The sequence below is a fragment of the Lutjanus erythropterus genome, chromosome 14 (genome assembly GCF_056507025.1).
Source record: "Lutjanus erythropterus isolate fLutEry1 chromosome 14, fLutEry1.hap2, whole genome shotgun sequence".
NCBI lineage: Eukaryota > Metazoa > Chordata > Actinopteri > Lutjaniformes > Lutjanidae > Lutjanus > Lutjanus erythropterus.
The window spans coordinates 18,465,642-18,485,682 of NC_139330.1; the positions used below are offsets into that span (position 1 = coordinate 18,465,642).

Sequence of the window (20,041 nt, forward strand, 5' to 3'; positions counted from 1 at the left end):
TTAGTGCCAGTGTCAGTGAAATAAGACATAGAACCCTTTTGAACAGTTGCACATTACAAACCTTCTATCTGTTTGACAGTTTGTGTCCAGCCTGAAAAGTTTTAAACCCTTTTTTTCTCAACTTTGCTGCTTTTGTAGTTACTACCCTGTTATGTTATTTGCTGATTTCTATAAATGTGTATGTGGTTTTTCAGGTTTCACGCCTCCTGGAATGGACAGGTCATCTCCAGACAGCAGTCCAGTACATGGCTTTGTGCGGCAGGCTTCGGTCACCACCGGATCCAACATCCCCATCATCACAGAACTAGGTAAAACTGTTTCCACCCACCTCAAACCCAAACGTTGCATGCCACATCCCAATAACCTCGGATCAACTCATTGCCATTTGCAGACATAGACGCATAGAGCTGATAAACCAACACTTGAGCATTACGCTGCTACCAAAAGTTCCAACTCATTCGAGGTCAAATAGACTTAGGAATGCTTGTTGTGGAATTTTTGTTCCCTTTCATGGTGTCGGTAGCTTTGTCCAACTCAAATATTCAGATGTGAATTACTGGATCTGGCTCGCTTTTGTCAAGTGGTGATAATGTCAGCTGTGAGGAAAATGTGTTTGCTCTGAGGACAATGTGGACTACTGTAACTTGAGGACGTCAGACGGGCATCTTCAGGACTATAGCTACATCGCCTGCAATTTGTCCACTAATGCACAAGAGAAACACAGCCTGATGGAGAGGGTGAGAGCGGGAGGAAAGCAAAGAGAGTGAAAAGGTAGAGGAAAAAAAACTGCCTTGGTTGCAAAATGGGTCCATTTATTAATAACAATGGCAGTGGCTGTATTCCCACTGGTGGTGGGGACTCATGAAACTTTCAGATCTCTGAGGGGCCTTCTAAAGCAGCAGAGACCGGCTACTCTGTCTCCCCTGACCCAATTAGGGAGCAATGGAGCATGAGGCCAGCTAAGAAAAGGCCAGAAAGAGAAAGGAGCCACCTAATGTTACTTGTAACCGGGCCAGCCATTACCTGCAGAGAGGCTCTGCCATTAGACCGCTGACCGCATACGTAATCATCACGACTAGATGCTATCTGTGTTGGACTCATCGGTTGCTGTCTGCTCGAAGCTCCAGTTGTTGTGCCTCTGCTTGCTGGTAGCTAACGAGTTTCACAGCTGCAGCAACACTAGATGTGATAACACTGTCCTTCTCGTAGCACCAACAGGACTTACCCCTGATCTTAAGCTACGTCGGTTTATCTTGGCTTGTCCAACGAAATGGCTATACTTGTTGCACCATCTGGGCTTAAGCCTTCTTCTTGCTAAGACCAGGTGTAAATCTTATGCCAAGTCAAGTCTTAGAAGCAGGTGTAAAGTCAAAAACTAGGCTGATTAATACAGATATACAGCTTCTAGTCACAGAACCATTAAAGCTAAATATATGGGAAATTAATTCTGTTTAGTCAAACATAACATGTACACTGAACTGATCTGTTCAGTTGACTTTTTCATTTATTGAGTAGCCAACAAGCTGGGACAAATCGACACAATGTTTTCTTACAGGGGCAGATTGAACATAAGGTGTTTCACAATTTGGACCCGGCTACAGAAGAAGCACCTTTAAGCCTTAAACAACTCACAGGGATGGACAGCAGCAGTTTATCTGATTATTGCAGTATTCTAGGCAGAGAGTAGGGCTGAAACAGGTCATGCAGATAAACTGAAGCTTATTATCTTGAAATGTATAAAAGAATACATACCTTGACCATTCTCAAAAACTTAAAAATGAAAGTGGAAAAACTCCAGAAATGGTGCAAAGTCCATTCTAAAGGCTGGTCGTAACAGAGACCAACTTAGCAATTGGGACCGGGCTTAGTAAAGACCAGTTGGTGCAACCCACTGAGGAAGAAGTAAGAGCATGCAGAGCAGACAATGGCTACATGTCTCACTGGAACCATACACAGTAATTACATTGTCATATGTCCAGTTTGCGGTGCCAGGAGCAGATTAAAGTCAAATTGAACCATAAAAACGCGTCTAATCTGAGTTGCATGATCAATTTTGTTTGCGTGGCGTGTAAAGTAGGTGTGTTTATGGATAAGACCATGTTTATCCCTTTCACTGTCTCACCATGAAATAATTTATTGTTGTTGTGGTGGCGTAGCACCCTGACAGCTCTGGCTTTGCATCCACCGTGCGCTCTAATCCAGGGCGCTTTACTTTTAGACACCGGACAACCATGAATGTCTCAGGGTAGAATTCCGGGCTTGACACGAGTAGTCTGAGACAGCGAATTGCCTTTATTGCAGTCTTTGAAACTGTTTCAATAACGACACCATTTCTCCCCTTCCCTGCACTGTCTCATCACCATTAGCTAAACCTGGCAAACTACTGCCATTGGTTTCACTCAGTCAAGAAAAAAAGAGTGGAACCAACATACAAATGATAACAGAGCTGGGTAAGCCGAGCCTTTGTCCTCTGCTGCCGTTCGTTCCCTCGCTCCGCCGCTCTGCTCTGCTCCTCATCAGCTTGTCTTGATTTATCTGGCTGCAGTCAAGGCCCTCGCTGCTCCCATGGCTTCACTTTGAACACATTTTTATTCTTCGTTCTGGTTGAAATTGACTGTCTTGTTTTGGCCCCTTTTTTTTTAATGATTTTTTTTTTCTCTTTTTGGGGTATTTTTTTTTTCCTCCAGTTGCGTTTGCAGAGCATCACTAGGCTTTTGATCATGCTCAGTCTGTCCTTGTGGCTGTTTTCATAGCAACACCCCCCCTCTCTGCCCCTCACTCCCCCCCTTCCTCCTCCAGACGCACACATCCACACATGCACACACACACATCCACTCCCCTCAGTTCACTCCTTCGGCCCAGGCCTGTTTGCATCAGCCCCTTGTCTCTTTGACTGACATTTCTGATCCACAGCGCACAGGAAGCCTGGGAAGAAATCAGATATCAAAAACAAAAAACTCAAGATCAAACCATCTTTTAAGCTGTTTATTTATTTTTTAAATTTATTTTCCAGTTTCTTTTTTTCCTCCTCCAGACCATATCTCTGAAGCTCAGATAACGGAGGAGTCAAACACAAACTTGTGTGATGCTCGTTTTTCAAGTTACGCTGGTTCATAGACCCTTGTCTGCCCGCCGCTGCTAGGAACGCTGTTTGAGGAAAAAGACACGCACTGTAGGGAGCACTTGGTGGTTTTTTATTCTACCAGTTAAGCTATACACAACAGACTGAAAAAAAAACATTCTTATTATTATTTCAGTTTGGGGCTATTTTCACTCCTACTGTGCCATTTACTTCATTTTGCAGTGTTAATTATTAATCATAAGATTTAAAAAAGTATGTTGTTACCTGGCTTTAATCTGAATTTCAGGGCACAGGTAAATACTTGAGATGTATTTCTATAAAGGTGATGATGTGACAAACACATTCATCGAGGAAAACTCTGAAAAACAAAGCATGGATTTATGAGTGCATGTTTTTTTCATGTGATAGAGTAGCCATTGTTGAAGTCTCACTTTTTTTAAACCATATTCAAAAGGATACATCAAGAAATACCTGCAGTATATGCAGTTTTAGTGATAAAATAATCATATTTTATTCTTTACACAGTTCACAGACTGGTCACTGTCTCTTGACTGAGGATTTACTTGTTTGTGTGTTAAAATATATACGATATATATGTGATTCTGTATTGCAGTTGTTTAAAAAAGCTCAAGATACAGTGGCTACTGAAGTATTAATGCAGAACAGATCTATGATTGATTCACAGTTGGGGACTTCTACAATGGTTATCACTGTGTATGCATTATATACTGCATAATATATATTCTCCTAAAATTGTGGTATGTCTAAATCTGTGAAATGCATCCTGCATGTGATATACAGCAGATTTTATATTTAAAATATTGGATAATTTCTCAATCAGTCAAAAACACGTTTTTCACCTTCCAAACAATTATACAGTACATGGACAGAAAAGTAACAAATTTGCACATAAGAAATTTAGTTCATTTTTAACCTGACTGAAAGGTAATTCAGTCAACAGAATCAAAACATGTCAATTGTTTGGAGAAGGAATAAAGTCCTTGTTTAATTTTGTATTTAAAAATATTTACAACTGTAAAAATTGCAAAGTGTGAAGGCAAAATATAATGTGCATCTAATGTTACATTATATTGCAAATCCTTGATCAGTACCTATATACCTGAGACGCTTCTGCTCCATTACCCATGATCTATCCAAATCTTTCCAAATGTAACTTAATATGAACAAAAAAAAATCTATATTTCTGAACTCTCAGGTGTGTCGGTGTCTGTGTGTGTGTGTTTTTTCTTTTTTTTTTTTTTGCTCGTGCTTCTTCATAGTGCCCGTCTCTAACTCCCTCTCCCCCCTCTCTCAGTGAACGACTCAAACGTTCAGTTCCTGGACCAAGATGATGATGACGACCCAGACACAGAGCTGTACCTCACTCAGCCCTTCGCCTGCGGCACCGCCTTCGCTGTCAGTGTACTCGACTCCCTGATGAGCGCGGTGAGTTCTCAAACGCGCTGTGCACTCGCTATGTTGGAGCGTTTTACAAATCCTTAAAATCACTATTTAAAAATCCTACAATTGTGCATTTTATACCGTTGATTAATTCTGTGTTTGGACTCTATAATGGTAAAATTCAGAGTTTGAAAAAGAAAGAAGAGAGAAGTTTCACACTGGAGATGCTGTGCCTGCTGGGCAACAATTGCATGCTGTTGCACTGGTAGAAACTTCAGGATGAGGGAAAGAGGTGAACAACTTCGAAGTGAGTCAGACCTGCAAGATGGACCTAAGAAAACTTTAGATGGCATATAAACCCCAAAATATTTTCTTTTTTGGTGGCCGTAACTCTACTTTTTGATACCATTCACAATTGTTATTATTTATCGGACTTATCAGTAGTGACCATTTAACAGTAGATAATCATTAATAAGTAGACTAAAAAGAAAAAAGAAAGGGAGTCTGGAGAAAAAAAATCGCCCCCTATTGCCCCTATTCTGTTCTGGACATTCCAACCAAATTAGTTTGAAAGAAAATGAGGCGATATCTTCGAATTGCATATATACATAGCATCATAAATAACAAAATATTAAGCTTGTCTGAACATTTAGAAGTTATGCAGTGGTGTAGTTATAAGAAAAGTAAACATTCTATCTTTTCTGCATAAGCAAAGTGTATGCGTTTAGCGTAATTTCCATGGACACAGTAAATAAACAAGGCTGCAGAGATGCTGTGAAAATTAATTATTTACAATAATACAATAATATAGTATTATTTATTCAATATGTTAAGAGTGTAACTATGTATAGATAGCATCAGTAACTTCTTCACCTCTTTGGGCAGAGATGTTTCTTCGACAGTGAAACATTGTTTTTCTGTGTGGGAGTGTGGACTAAACGGCCATAATAGGTAAACATGATTTTTCCAAGGGCTGGCTTGACAATCTCAAGTATAAAGGTTGGTTGGCTGAGGATTCCTAATGGGAAAAGAAAGTTAGATGCAAACTTTGTGTAAAATCTCCAACAATGTCCTGGCAATGATTTGGCAACAAATAATGTTAAGGCAACTTACTTCAATAGACTTTTTCATTTGAAAAAGTTTTACCAATTAATAATCTTTTGTTGAGATAATGTACTTTTCTTCTTCAGATAAACTTGAATCTTTGAGTTTTAGAAACGCAAGGAAATTTGTATTTCAAGAAAATTATCCCAACAACAGATTATAGGTCTAAACTTTGTTTACTTTATTTCAAAACTCAAAAATCTAGTTAAAGCAGTTGCTGTGAAACTTTTTTACAGTATATTACTAAGACTTGTGTCTGATTAACGTCAATCTACAGACACAATCGGCGCACATGACATTTACATCATTTATTAACGTGTGATGAAATGTTTGTAAAGATGTACAGTACTGACTGGCCCAGCACTACAGTGCTTGTTTTTACCAGGAGAATGTGACTAATGCTAAATTATTTCAAAATCATTTATGGAGGAGGGGGCAACTTAAAGTTTTTTAGAAGTTGGGGTGGATACATCCCCTCGGTACACCCCGGGATCTGCGCCCAAGTGCTGTTGTAAATCACAAATGCTCCCTAAGTAGGGAAATTGCGCTGAATTGCAGTAGTTGCACATTTTGGCATTTCAAGTCGGCAGAAGTTGGTAAATGAAATGGTACAGTACATTCATCACACATCCCTGCCAGCTCCACTGACATCAAAAGGGGAATTGTTGGCATCACTTCTCATCTTAAGTATTATGAATTCAACTTTCAAGAGCCTTATTAGATGTTTTAACAAAGTAAGTGTTGAAGGTTAGCGTAATGGCAATGACACAAGCTTGGCTGTAATAGACCAAAGATACTCTTTCATCTTTTGACAATGTCATTGCTTCACTGGAGATAAGATAAAAGAGCAGGCTGAAAAAAAAAAGGATCCTCCTCTTCTACACCTCATTTTTCCTCTCCCCCTTCTCACGACCAACTGTGGTTTTCCCTTCGGTGCTGTGATGGCTTAATTCCAGCAGCCCTCTGTGAGTGAGGGGTTAGAGGGGCGTGCAGAGCCGAGCTGAGCGGGGAGTAGAGCAGGCGTCAGCTGTAGTCTGGCACTGGTCAGAGGTGAAGCCAGCTAATGGACAGTGCTCATCCATCATGAGGCTCTGCAGGCCTGTCAGGGGCCCGGGGAGAGGAGCTGCCACTCTGGCCCGGCTGCCGAGTGACATCGGCTGTCTTCACACGCAGCAAAAGCAGGTCCTGATCGGCTTGAAGGACAAGAGAACCTGACACCCGCAGAGAGCAGTCAAATCGTTGTTTCAGAAGGGAAGCGGACATCATACAGTGTGTAGAACAGTGTTCCTACAGGGAAGAACAGTGCTGTATAGAAGTACCTGTTTTTATTTAACATGATGATCCCACATACACTGTGGTTACCAAATGTCACTTTTTTACTATTTTTCCAGTGACTTACTAAAGGTTATTCACCGAATTTGCAATAAAAGAGATACCTCACTTATTAGCGATGCAGATTTTTTATTTTATTTACTCATCTGTCTTCAGGAGATCTGTCTCTTGAGGTTGCTTCCTCCTCCCCAAAACAGATGAGGGGAATGGACATTTAAAATCTTAACTAGAGCCAGACTAGATATATCATTCAGCCAATATTATAGACGCAATATTGATCTGTACTAATATTGGCATATATGTTGTCCATACACTTTTTTGACAGAATATAACACAGATAGCTTTTTTCTTTTCAGTTAGGCAGCATTTTATATGTATTTGATCTTTTTCTTAATTAAGGTTTTATGTATATTATATATTAAAATACCAGTAAAAGTTTACTGTTGCAGTGATCTGATGTCTTTTAGAACAATAAGGTTTATTTTTTAACTGTTAAATATCCTGCTTCCATTACATATCATTGCAATATTGACCAATATATTGATATCAGAATTTTTTTTACCCCCTATTATTCTTACCAGCATTGGCCCCCAAAATCCAGTATCTGTTGTGTTCTATTTTTAACAGCAACATTTCTGTTGAGAATAAGTGCCCTTGTTGCATTACGAACTGGCTTGAGAACAACACTTGGCAGGACAGATCTGCGAGGGTGGTGCGGTCAGCAGAAGCCATCAGCTGAGGAACATTATCCAAACTGGAGGACATTCTGTTTGCCAGAAACACTGTGTGGCAAAAGCAAGGGGAAATTGTAGGGATACCAGCCGCCCACACAATGGTCTCTTCTCCTTGTTGCCATCAGGGAGGCGCGACTACAGGCTGAGGATTAGCACAGACAGACTAACAAGTGTCTATCTGTAAGACTTCCATGTTCATGTCCTCACCCATGCTTAGTTCAGTGCTCTGCATTTTTTATTCTCGACTCTCTTTTCTTTCTACAGATCTACAGAATCCACTATTGTGTTAATACTTTTTTCTTTCTGTAGAAAGTTTGTTTGATAAAACCTTTACACGGCTGAAGTCTTTGGATTATCCAAAATTACAGGGATGTCGTTTCTGTTGATTTTTTCCAATGTAATCTCACAGTGTTGTAAACACCACACACAGAAGGCACATATTTTAATACCTAAGCAAACGAAACCAAAATTATGTGCACTGCAACATTCCACCGGGTGTAAATGAAAATATTTTTGAATTTTACAGTCTAGGGTATGCACAGATCTCAGAGGTATACTACTAAAAAATCTAAAACTAATACTGAAATAAACAAAAAATAAACATTTTGAAACAATTAAAAACTAAACTGAAATGAAACAAACCCACTCTCGAAACTCTGGTTTGTAATGACTTCATCCATCGTTTTCTATTTTAGTTTTAATCAGTGCTTTTTTAAAAATATCAACGTGTCAAAAGTACCCAAGTCTGCAAATGCAGTTTTAATAAATGGAACCATTTATCGATTGAGTTCTTGTTTGTATTAAGTAATAAACTAAACAATCCGTGGTGTAGGGACACTCTGTCAGTCATTTTGAAGGCAACAGACACGATTTCCTTATTTTTGTTTGCTCTATTTTTGTTCTACATAATATGAATATTAAGTGCAATTTCCTTAAAGTACTAATAATGTTTTAAATGACTAATAAAGTTATAAGAAGTGAACATTTTGCTATGATGGTTGATTCTTACAGTACTTTATCTTGGTTGGTGGTCCTTGTATATTAAATATGTTGGCAGGATGAGGCTTAAAGCTACTGAAAATATCTTCCATGGCTTCCTCCTCCTCACCTCCCAGTCAGCTCTACGTAAAGAGACAGACTGGGGGTCGACATAATGGGGGCTGTGCGTTCCTCCCACACCTGCCACCTCCCTACTTGTGACTCCGATGGCATCTGCTCACAGATATTCCCTCTTTTCTCTCCTCAGACATACTTCAATGATAACATCCTCACGCTGATTCGGACGCTGGTCACAGGGGGAGCCACACCAGAGCTGGAGGCCTTGTTGGCTGAGGAGAACGCTCTCAGAGGAGGCTACAGCACGCCGCAGACACTGGCCAACAGAGACAGGTGTCGCGTCGCCCAGCTAGCCCTCTACGACGGGCCATTTGCCGACTTGGGGGTAAGTGGATGTTTAAGCGGAGATGACACGTTTTGGCACTACCCGGCAGCACACATCTGGCCGCCTCCGCTCCTCGCGGCCCTTAATCCGATGTGAAGAACAGTGATCACGCAAAGCAGGCCTTAGTGGGTGGAGAGGGAAGAGGGCTTTAGAGAGAACAATGAACACCACCAAGAAAATTCCAAGTTTAATTGGTTCCAACCTTGTTTTTACAGGTTTTTGTTATTGTTATACAGAACTTCCAATACTGAAGTAATTTTGTTTTTTCTTGGATGAATTATAGCATCATTTTGCTGATTGTTACAGTGTGCTTTGCCAACAGTTGGTATTCACTCGCAAACTAAACACCCTCAGCAATGCAGAACATTGAATTTTCACTACAACTTTGCAGAGAATTTGTTTACATTTACTTACGCTGATCCAGATCTTCAGGCTGACCTGCCACTCAGTGATGGTGTCTTTGTTCTGTTGCTCATCAGGACGGCGGCTGCTACGGGGATTTGTTTTGTAAGGCACTGAAGACGTACAACATGCTGTGTTTTGGAATCTACAGATTAAGAGACGCTCATCTCAGTGCACCCAGCCAGTGTACAAAACGGTAAAGAGTCTGCGTTCAATCTGTGTCAAAAAGAATTTTTTGATGTAATAAAATGAGCAATTACAGTATTTGATTAATCCTAAAGGGCAGTGTCATAGCACATCTGCACTTCATATACATCACAAAAACACATGAGTTAAGTGAGAAAAAAAGTACAATTAAAAGGCCAAATTATATTCAATAACTAAAATAGACTAAATTATAGATGAAAGTTTAAAATGCAAAACTGACAATAGAGACTGTAGACACTATGTACTGAATATACAGTATAAGATACAATGTTAGTTATATACATTTATATAAAAGGAGTAGAAGTAGAAATAGCTCAAAGCTATTTTAAATAACATGCAGAATTGCTCTTGAATCATGTGAAATGGACGTATCTGCACCTAAACACATTCCTCATGTAACATACATGTGTTGCCTAATGTTAATTACCTTTATTTTCATTATAATGCATTTGTTTTTGCAGTGTTTTGGCAGATGCTCTGTGCACCTGGAGTGGAATAGCCAATGTGACAATTTACTCTCAGGTGTATATAGCCAAGCATATAGCAAGCAATGTGGCTATTTATACCTGGATGGCACAGACAAAGCATGATGTTTTTCAAAACCTAACATAACCTAAACTAAGCAGTTTTGTTGCCTTAACATAACGAAACTCTGACTGAAAACTGAAGATAGTAATGAAGTGAAAAAAACTCTAAGTAAGGTAAAAATTAAAGTTAACACCGACTTCTAATCTCACATTAGACTCGAATTCCTGTTTCCCAGAATAGTACTCAAACCCTACACCTCATGGGAGAGTCGTACTTAACCTATTTTTTAAAATATGAATTCACACATTTGTATGTATGTATCAAACTCTACTGGATTTTTAAATGCTAATGTGTTTTTTACTCAAACATTCACCCATATTGCTCCTCCATATATTCTGGTGATGAAGTATACTTTGATCTCTTTCTTTATCTTTCACTATTTTCTGTTTCCCCCACAAGGATCATGAAAGTTTAATGTTTTCAAACATTTGTTTTCCGGGCAGGTATGTGATCACAAACCCACCGTACGAGTTTGAGCTTGTGCCCACAGACCTGATCTTCTGCCTCATGCAGTTCGACCACAACGCAGGCCAGTCCCGGACAAGCTTGTCCCACTCTTCCCACTCCTCCCATTCCTCCAGCAAAAAGAGTTCCTCCGTCCACTCCATCCCCCCCTCCAACCGGCAAAACCGCAGCAGTAAGACCCGGGAGGCCCGCGACAAACAGAAGTACGTGCACTCAAGTGTCCTGTAGAGTTTTTAGCCTGCATGTTAAGTGTTCTATATACCTGACCTCTATTTTAAACAGTAGGTGTGTGTGTTTGTGTGCAGAGTGTAGTGAACACATGCACCGATAAACACTGTGTATTGTGTGTTTGTGGTTTTGTTTGTGTGGTTTGTGCTCTGCGTCCATGCCCGGTGTTTGTGCGTTTCGTTCATAATCATCTGCATGTGGTCTTCACTCTCACATCACGGCAATCATAACATGACATTAAACTGGTAAACTCATTTTGTGGAAACCTGGGCTCATTTATTGTAGTCAAAGAATGTTGAGACTCTATTCTTATAAATGAAGTCTGTAGCAGTGTAAACAGTAAAAAACCACTTGTTTGGATGGCACAGCCATTGTGGTTGGAAACAAGCTCGCAGTAAAGGCCTCAACCACAGCCAAATAAGATGACACAACTCAACAAAAACACACATTCAGTATGTTGTTCGGTCTACCTGTTGTATCTGTCTTAATATTTAGTCACTTGGTGTCTAACTCTTAATATTTGTGGAGTAAATAACCGTTGTTTGTTGGATATTTGTGTCATGATCGGTACACCTCGATCATGGATGTATTGTGTTGTGATTTACCTATTGTAGCTGGTGTTGAATATAGAGCTCATTTGGCTAACATTATTAATAAGCTGTTACTCATAATATCATCCCGCATTAGCAGTGTTGATATTTTGTTATTCATGGTGCATCTGTACTGCTTTACTGCATGTCCATGTTGGTTAGCAGGCTCTTATTTCCTGTTCTGTTTATTATTATTATTATTATTATTATTATTATTATTATTATTATTATTATTATTATTATTAGATTATTTCCAATTTGGTGAAATATTTTGACCTACATGTTAAATACTGCTTATTCTCCCCCCCAAATACAATTTTATTGTCAACTGGGAGAATAGAGAATAAAGTAACTGAACTTTGAAATCGTGACATACTCTAAAAGCATGCAGATTTGTTATGATTGTACTCAAGAATTATTAAACGGTAGATGATAAGCCCTCATTACATCTTAAAACTAAGATGTATGATACAGCCTAAATACTGTAGTAACGATATGTAAGCCGTAAATAGACTGGTAGTCATTTGTCAGTTGTGCATTGACTGTAAATACGACTCACTTACAGTAGATTACTTACCTCTCTTTCTGAAGTGCAACAAGGATGAATAGAATGGGCCAAGGTATGCAAGTTAACGATTCTGCATGTCTTAGCAACCTTTTACCTGGGGTTCTGATCATAACTATGTCCTCTGCGGATATTGTTATGACGAGGGGAGTTTGTTTTATTTATTATGTTCTTCAGATGTTAAGTAAACCATGCCTCAGTTTAAGTTTTGCTTTCATCTGGAAAGCAAAATGTCTGCTGCTGCTCCTGCCTCCTCCCTGCCATGATCAGGACCATCTCCACATTGCATGAGGTTGAGACGAAACCCTTCCCCCCCCTCCTCCTTCTTCTCTTTGTGCCTTTACCTCAGTTACTCACTTGATGATATGAGTTTTCTTTTCCTCCAGACAAATCCTTTTTCACATTGTTTCTTTCCGTCATTTATCATGCCTTTTTATGATTTATTTCAAGTTGAGATGGTTTGCATTGTGTGAGAGGTCTGTGTGTTTGCGCATCTTCCCTCCTATTGAATGCTATTAGACGACTGTAGCAGACTTTTAGATGTCACATTTGTGCTCTCAAAGAGTACACTGGATAATTGTTGGGTCGCACTTTATTTTACAGTGTGCAAAGACTTTAGATGCAACATGCCGTAGTTTGTATTAAATTAGACACAAACTAGAAATCATATGGTCTTCATTAGATAGTAAACAAACAAGTATATCCAAACTAGACATGAAACACCCAACAGTACACTAATGAGCTGTAAAACTAGAAACAATATGTTCTTCATTAGATAGTATTAGACCCTTTATTAGACTCTTATTACACTTAATTACAGGGTAATTTGTGACACATTATAACAGAACTGTACTGTAAATTAAATGTATTGTTTCCCACTGTTAGACCTTTATTTGCCATCAGGTTATCTTAGGTTAGTTTATGTTAAACTAAATGGTGTAGTTGGAAAATTGTCTTTGGCTGCATACAAGACGGCACAAAACAGGAAAATTAACAATATTAAAAAACAATTAATTACAAAGATGTGGAAAGTATTGAGCTTCACTGCAATCAACATAGATTACAATTTCTTAGAAGATCATTTGGAACAGATTACAACCGAAGTGTTCTGCAAAGTTAGATTAAATCACAAATTTGTTACTTCTATTTAAAAGCAGTATGCCAACCACATCTACCAAGTAAGTGCCAGCATTATAGAGTGAGATAAATATTTTCCTTATGCATGGCTACAAAGACTTATTGTTACACTGTGGGCAAATAATCAAAGAGGCAGGAATTGGTCTACTCTGTAAATTGTGCAGGACCAACTAAAGAAAGCGTGTCTCAAGTAGCAGATATGTGTTTTCACTTTAGTTTACAGTACAGTCTCTTATTACCCTTTGATAAAGTCTAATAAAGGTATAATTGTGGGCAATAATGCACTTAGGTTTATGATACAGTTACGTCGTAATGTGTCCCTCATTACCATGTAATCAAGAATAATTAGGGTCTAACCTTTGATATTAATACACTTTGGTTTACAGTACAGTTCTGTTGTAATGTGTCCCTAATTACCCTCCAATAAAGTTGTCTAATAAGGGTCTAATAATGTCTAATAAAGAATATATTATTTCTAATTTTTTGTCTAATTTGATACAAAATACAGCTTGTTACGTCTTGTTGGTGTACTGTAAAATAATGTGTGACCAATTATTGTACCAGCATCAGCATAAAGCACAGAGTAACAACATGTTGCCCGACTGTACAAACCCAGATCACAGCTCACATGTAGGTCAGGCTGATTCAAATCCCCCTGATGCAGCCAATTGCTTACTTCTTCACACAACTTTAAGAAAGTGTGTCCAGCCCTGTGCCATCGGTCACACCAAGAAAGTGGGAGGTGTGACCAATTTAAAGTCTAAATTGAAGGGGGATATGAGTCTGTAAGTTTCCTCCTTGTAACCCCTGTGCACCTGATATGGTGGTTTGAGGCGACATCACTAAGTTCACCGTATCAGCAGCAGACTCTGGAGAGAGATGGCAGACATCTTGCTTCACCTCAGGCACAATTCTACACATCAAATGCCTGTGCTGTAACACACGGCCCCGCAGCCTTAAGCTTGCTGACACACACACACACACACACACACACACACACGCACACACAAGCCCACACAAATGAATCTCCACACATGCAAGCCTGCATGTACATGAACACACACACACACACACACACACACACACACACGGTTTGCTCCACATAGCAAAGTTAAAATTTGATATTACAACTTCACCCAAAAGGAAGTGACATGTTGAATGGCATTGCAGATGCCTGTGAAGTGCTCGGAGAGAGTTTACAAACTTCTGACAGCTGGCATACACCCTTACCTTCCCTCACACCGCGGTGAGAAACAGTGCTCTCATAGCCGACTTTAACATGAAGAGATTCTCTCCAAAATGACACATCCAAATCTTTCAAGTCTCTTTTCTCACATAATGACTGTCAGCATGAGAGTAAAGCTTACTTTGAAATGTTGTGACTGTTCAGGATATAAGCAGTATAATGTGTACATTTAAAGGGCCAGCTCATCCAAATTACAAAATAAAACAAAAGCAAAAACAAACATATTTTCTACCTTAAAGTAGTGATACCATCAAAATAGTTATATTTCTTTTTATTTATATACCGGGGTTTGAGATATTTATCTCTGAGATTTCTTTCTCTACCCCAGCAGAATGGAATTGAACGAGATTTTGTTTGTGGTGCTCACAGCATTGAAAATTACCTAAAATAACAGCAACACCAAGTATTTGTGTTCATGTTTATGCCTCAAACAGCTACTGTACGCATGCTACAGTTGCTATAGTTTGCTAGCAACATACACACCAACCGGCATTTGTGTCATCACAGAATTCACCAGGAACTCAATCTCTGTGAAATAATTTCCTCCAGTCTTTCTCCTTAGTCCTTTTGTCTCCACATATGCATAGAATGGAGTCATAAAGCCTCGGGATAAATGTGTCTTTGCCTCAATTAGTGAAGCCCCGGGCAAACTCATGACTGTTGGCGCCCTCCACCATTGGCTTTATATGCAACTGCACCACTTCTGAAGTTTAGTTTGATTCCCAGAACCAGCTCAAAAGCTTTTTAGGTACTATTTACATGGTAGAAAACAATTCCTTTGAAAACTGGGGAGCCTGTTGCTGTGAGCATCACAAACTACATTCTACTTTCTTTTGTTCTACTGAGATGACACTAGAAATCTCACTCAGAACCCATGACAAATAAAAAAATCTGCATGACTAGATATCAGAGGGAACACCTGACCGGACACTGTCACACTTTAGAACTGAATAATACCCAATACACAAATGATTTTTTGTGTTACCTTAAAATGGATGTTAGGTCAGAGTTCTGCATGGGTCCACTGTTGCAAGCCTGCAACTTACATCTAAGTGAAATATGTACAGTGACCCAACCGCACTCATGATTAAACACACATACTGTCATTCATTTGTGTTATTAATTAACTCTTCCTAAGTCTCGCCCCTTTTTGTTCTTGCAAATGCTTGGCCTCTAGGTCAACTTTCTCCTTTTCTGTAAAAGTGACATCTGTGTTAACAAAATGATAGCTAACTAGCAAGCTAATGATTGATATAGATTAGCTAACCAGTTAGCTAGTATTTTGCTAACATAAGCTAACTTAAGATGTGACTATATGTTTCTTTTACAGGTTCCCCATCAATACCTTTTAACCATCTTCCCAATGTGCTTTTCTTTTCAACATAAACAAGCCTAGCATATAGCATATCTAAGTAGAGGAAACGAAAAAGGAGAAAGGTGACTGAGGTACCAAGTTAGCTCAACTGTTATTAGAGCTCATAGCAAAAAGAGGTGGGACTTAGGAAAGGTCAGTTGGTGCAGCACCTGTGCTCCTGCAGCTGTAGATATTTCCTCAGTGACAATGTGCCTAGCTGGCAGCTATCACAAGTTTTTTACAGTTTCTGATCACACCAAATTTCTCCCAAATGTCCCGGTTGGACTGCAACAATGTATTGTCCACAAATTGGTATTTTTGCCTTTATTTAATCCATTTTAGCTAGCAGCTAGCCTACATTGCTAACATTTAGTTGGATCAGACAGTGACGTCCCATTATTTGGCTGGATTTTTATGTCTGATTTCTCCAGGGAATAATACATATTATAGTATTGTATGTGATATATTATGGTTCTCACCTGCAGCCCGCCTGCAATTAGTTAATTTTTGCCCGTGCATTTTTTTTTTTTTTTTTTTTTAGCTCTTTACATAATGTATTTGCAGGTTACCCGGGTACCCGACCTGGTGCAGGACTCTGTTAGGTGTTTTAAAATGTACTAAAATCTACATTACACAGCCAATTCTATATCCATCTACTTACACATATGTACTTGATTAGAAAATGACATTCAAATTGGCTCAGTGCATCGTAACACAAACTGAAACAGGACTTCACGGTTTGATGCTGATCACAAAGAATGCCATGCAAATCTATCACTTAAACTGAGGCAGTATGGTTGTTAAGTAATCCCATGTTGCACACTTTGTCAGACTAACTGTATGTTTCTCTTCTTCCTCTCCTTGTTGCCTTGTCCTCTTCAGAAAAGAAATGGTTTACAGATGAACCAGAAAATGCCTACCCACGGAACATTCAGATCAAGCCCATGAGCACTCACATGGCCAACCAAGTCAACCAATACAAATCCACTAGTAGTCTGATTCCACCAATCAGAGAAGTTGAAGATGAATGCTGAACACAGGGTTTTCTTGCTGACTCACCAGACATCTGTATGCTCTTACAAAGGAGAAGGGAAGAGATCACCCGTGGAGGAGTGATGATGATGATGATGATGACAGGGACGTTGAAGACTGACACATTTCTCTTCGCTCATTCTTCTAATCAAGGGTTGGACAGGAACCCAAACTGGAAGGGACCTCCTATGTGTATACCTTTAATGTTACTTCCATGCTCTTGGACATTTGTTTTATTTATTAATGTATCCATAGTGATGTACATAATGACAATCAAATAAGGATTGTACAGCCCCTTCCCCCCTAGCACTTTTTGGAATTATTTTAAGAGTTGACAAAAAAAAGAGAGTACTTCCTGTAATTCTTTGCAATAGTTCACCTCTTCGTGTGACCAGACTCCATGTCTACGGTGGCTGGTTATCAACTGGAGGATGAGGGTTGCAGCGATAAACTGATCATATCATCTCCCAAAGATCTGCCCAGATGTCAAACCAGCTGGGTTCGTCGACTTCATATCTCCTGTCTGCTTCTGTTCGATTTGCACTAAAACTGAACAAGTTTCTTTTGACAGAACAACTGGAACCATCAGATTCCCCCTCAATAAAACGTCGCAGAGGAGATGATGGAAGGAAGGGAAGGAAGGGAAGGAGGGAAGGAGGGAAGGAGGGAAGGAGGGAGGGCTGCTTGGCTTCTGGAGGCATACTAATCTTGTTCTTAGGTTGTTGTACATCATGTCATTGCTTAAGGTTTGCTACTTCACCGTTGACTTGTCATGTTGAGTGAGAGCATTCCAGTCCTGCAAAACAAAAATCATCTTGCAAAACAGTAGTCTAAAAAACTCAGAGAACGGTGCAGTGTTGGTGTTTGCTGGCTGAAAGAGAACCCTGTACCTACACGTCTTCTGCTGATACGTCAGATCATAAAGCCTGTGACTCTGTTTTAAGCTCCTATCGCATGATATGTGCCTGAGCCCCCTTCTATAACAGATACAGTGTGGTTGATCAACCTGAATACATGAGAAGGATGTAACAAAACAACCTACACTGTCCTTCATGCGTTCAGGAGCATTTATGTACAAGCTGTGTGTGTGAGTGTGTCTGTGTGTGTGTGTGTGCGTGTGTGTGCGTATTGCAGCCACCTGTCCCTCAGTGCTGTCATCTCCTCCATCGGCTTGTATGTGATGGTGCACCTTTGAAGGAACAGCATGTTGGCTCTAAAAATGAAAGTCATGGTAGAAAAGAAACAGTAGAAGAGTCTGGAGGGTTTGGATCTACTAACAAAAACATTATGTTGCATCAAAAACCAAAAAAAAATCCCCAACTATGATTGAGCAAATACGATAAGCAGCTGCGTGCCCACCATTGACACTTTGCCGCGATATCCGCGGCAGAATTGGGATCACAAAGAGTGGTGGTACATTTTCTGAATGTTTTGTCTGTTACACAAAGTTCACGTCTTGAGGAAAGAAAGAAATGCCACGTATCGCAAAAAAGTGGGCATAAATGGGTCCTCCTTTGATCAGAGCAACTGCCTGGCACAGGGTTGGCACGAGGCAGTAAAGAGCTTGGATGTTCTCCGTTGCCAATCCAGATGTCACACGCCTCAAAACTCTCAGGAGTTAAGCTGCTGTGTTCGGTCCCCTGACGTGGGGTAATGCTCAAACATAGTTTGGTGGAGATGCAACAAGGCCACAGACTGCTACTAAGGACACAGGAGAGGAAACTGTGTTCTTTATGCTAGCCCGTGTGCAACATGAGTGTGTGTTTTGCACATATTTAGGCGCTGACTAGATCCAAATCCAGCTGTGATAGTGATGGAGGATTGAGGTGGTAGCCTTGTTCTTCTAATACATCAACTTCATACAAATATGTAGTTGGATTTTTACATTTAAACATAATTATTTTGTATCCATGAACATATTCAATTTGTACTTATTTTTCTAGACAAGAACCAAGTGAAAAGTACTAAAGGAGATAAAAAAGACTCAAATAATATCTTTAATTACAACTACATATCAAAGGATTTTGTGTTTGACTATATCACGTTGATTTCACATCATACTAAAACTAAAGATTATTTTTTTACCCCCCTCTTTAACAAGCTGCATCACTCTGGAGCCAATAAAGCTTAGACTAGCTTGCATTGTGAAACCACCATCTTCAGCCTGGCAGCTCAGCTCTGTTGAGTGCTTGTAGAAGCAAACTAAGGCTCATCTGAGGCCTCTTTTAGTTGCGCAGATGAGCCGTGTCTACTGAATCATGTGTCTACTACTAAGCATGCCATGCAGACGGAGAGATGGGTGTAAAGGAATTATGTATCGGGGGGGTAAATGTTGTATCAGAGTGGTTATAATAAGGAGAAGATCACAGAGTCGCTCCCTCTGTGTGCAGACCAGAACTGAATGACCTTCATTAGATGTGTTTGACCTAAATTAGGTCCCCTAGTGTGGAGGGAGAGTGTGTACACTACAGCACAGTGTGCTGGTGTTTTCCACAAAACATGATTTTAAATAAGACAGGGAGACGCTGTGTGTTTATTGCAGTGATTCTCCCCTATAGGCTGTAAAGGAAAATTCTAAAAAAATAAAAAAAAGAAACAATTTTGGAAAAAGAACATAATATTGTGCTAAATATGTTTGTGTAAATTCAACCCATTATATAGACCACATTTCTTTTTTTCAAACAAAATGATCTGAGCTTCAATGTCCGTCTGTTGGGTGTGGTGCAACTATACTGAAGCCTCATACACATTGTCCTGAAGTGAACTTTTGAACTGTGATTACATCGTCGTCACACTTTGTAGCAAATAGATTTCTTTTCAGAAAATATGTGAGTAAAACTGTATGTATAATTGGGTTGTTAATGGCATACCTGCTAGCCTGAACAATAAGGAACTATTAATATTTGATAATGGCAATGACTCATTATACATAGAATCGACAAACTGATTGTTATGTTGAAAAAAAAGACAAAAGTGTATCTTGAAAATGAAAGATTCTGAGTTCTTGTAGGAATGCGGAGACTTGGAGTGGAAGTCAGGCGGAATTTGATCTGGTTTATCAGCCATCGCAAAGATGGAAGGTAGCACCAATTCAGCAAAGGTTATCAAAAAGAGAGAACATCCTTAATTTTCC

At 39.5% G+C, this 20,041-nt stretch overlaps 1 protein-coding gene across 17 annotated transcripts in view; it reads left to right on the top strand.

The window, feature by feature from the left end:
* Positions 1–17,566, top strand: part of kcnma1a (potassium large conductance calcium-activated channel, subfamily M, alpha member 1a) — a 181,175-nt gene extending 163,609 nt beyond the window's left edge. For 12 of the 17 annotated variants that reach the window (XM_084736201.1, XM_084736191.1, XM_084736184.1 and 9 more), the window contains 7 exons: positions 195–308; positions 4,398–4,528; positions 8,900–9,094; positions 9,574–9,692; positions 10,735–10,959; positions 12,166–12,194; positions 16,759–17,566. In XM_084736201.1, coding sequence (XP_084592327.1) covers positions 195–308; positions 4,398–4,528; positions 8,900–9,094; positions 9,574–9,692; positions 10,735–10,959; positions 12,166–12,194; positions 16,759–16,910 — 965 coding nt within the window. In that variant the 3' untranslated portion in view covers positions 16,911–17,566. The remainder of the gene's footprint in view (positions 1–194; positions 309–4,397; positions 4,529–8,899; positions 9,095–9,573; positions 9,693–10,734; positions 10,960–12,165; positions 12,195–16,758) is intronic. The other 5 variants (XM_084736193.1, XM_084736190.1, XM_084736199.1 and 2 more) reach the window with 1 other exon arrangement.
* Positions 17,567–20,041: the final 2,475 nt, after the last annotated feature.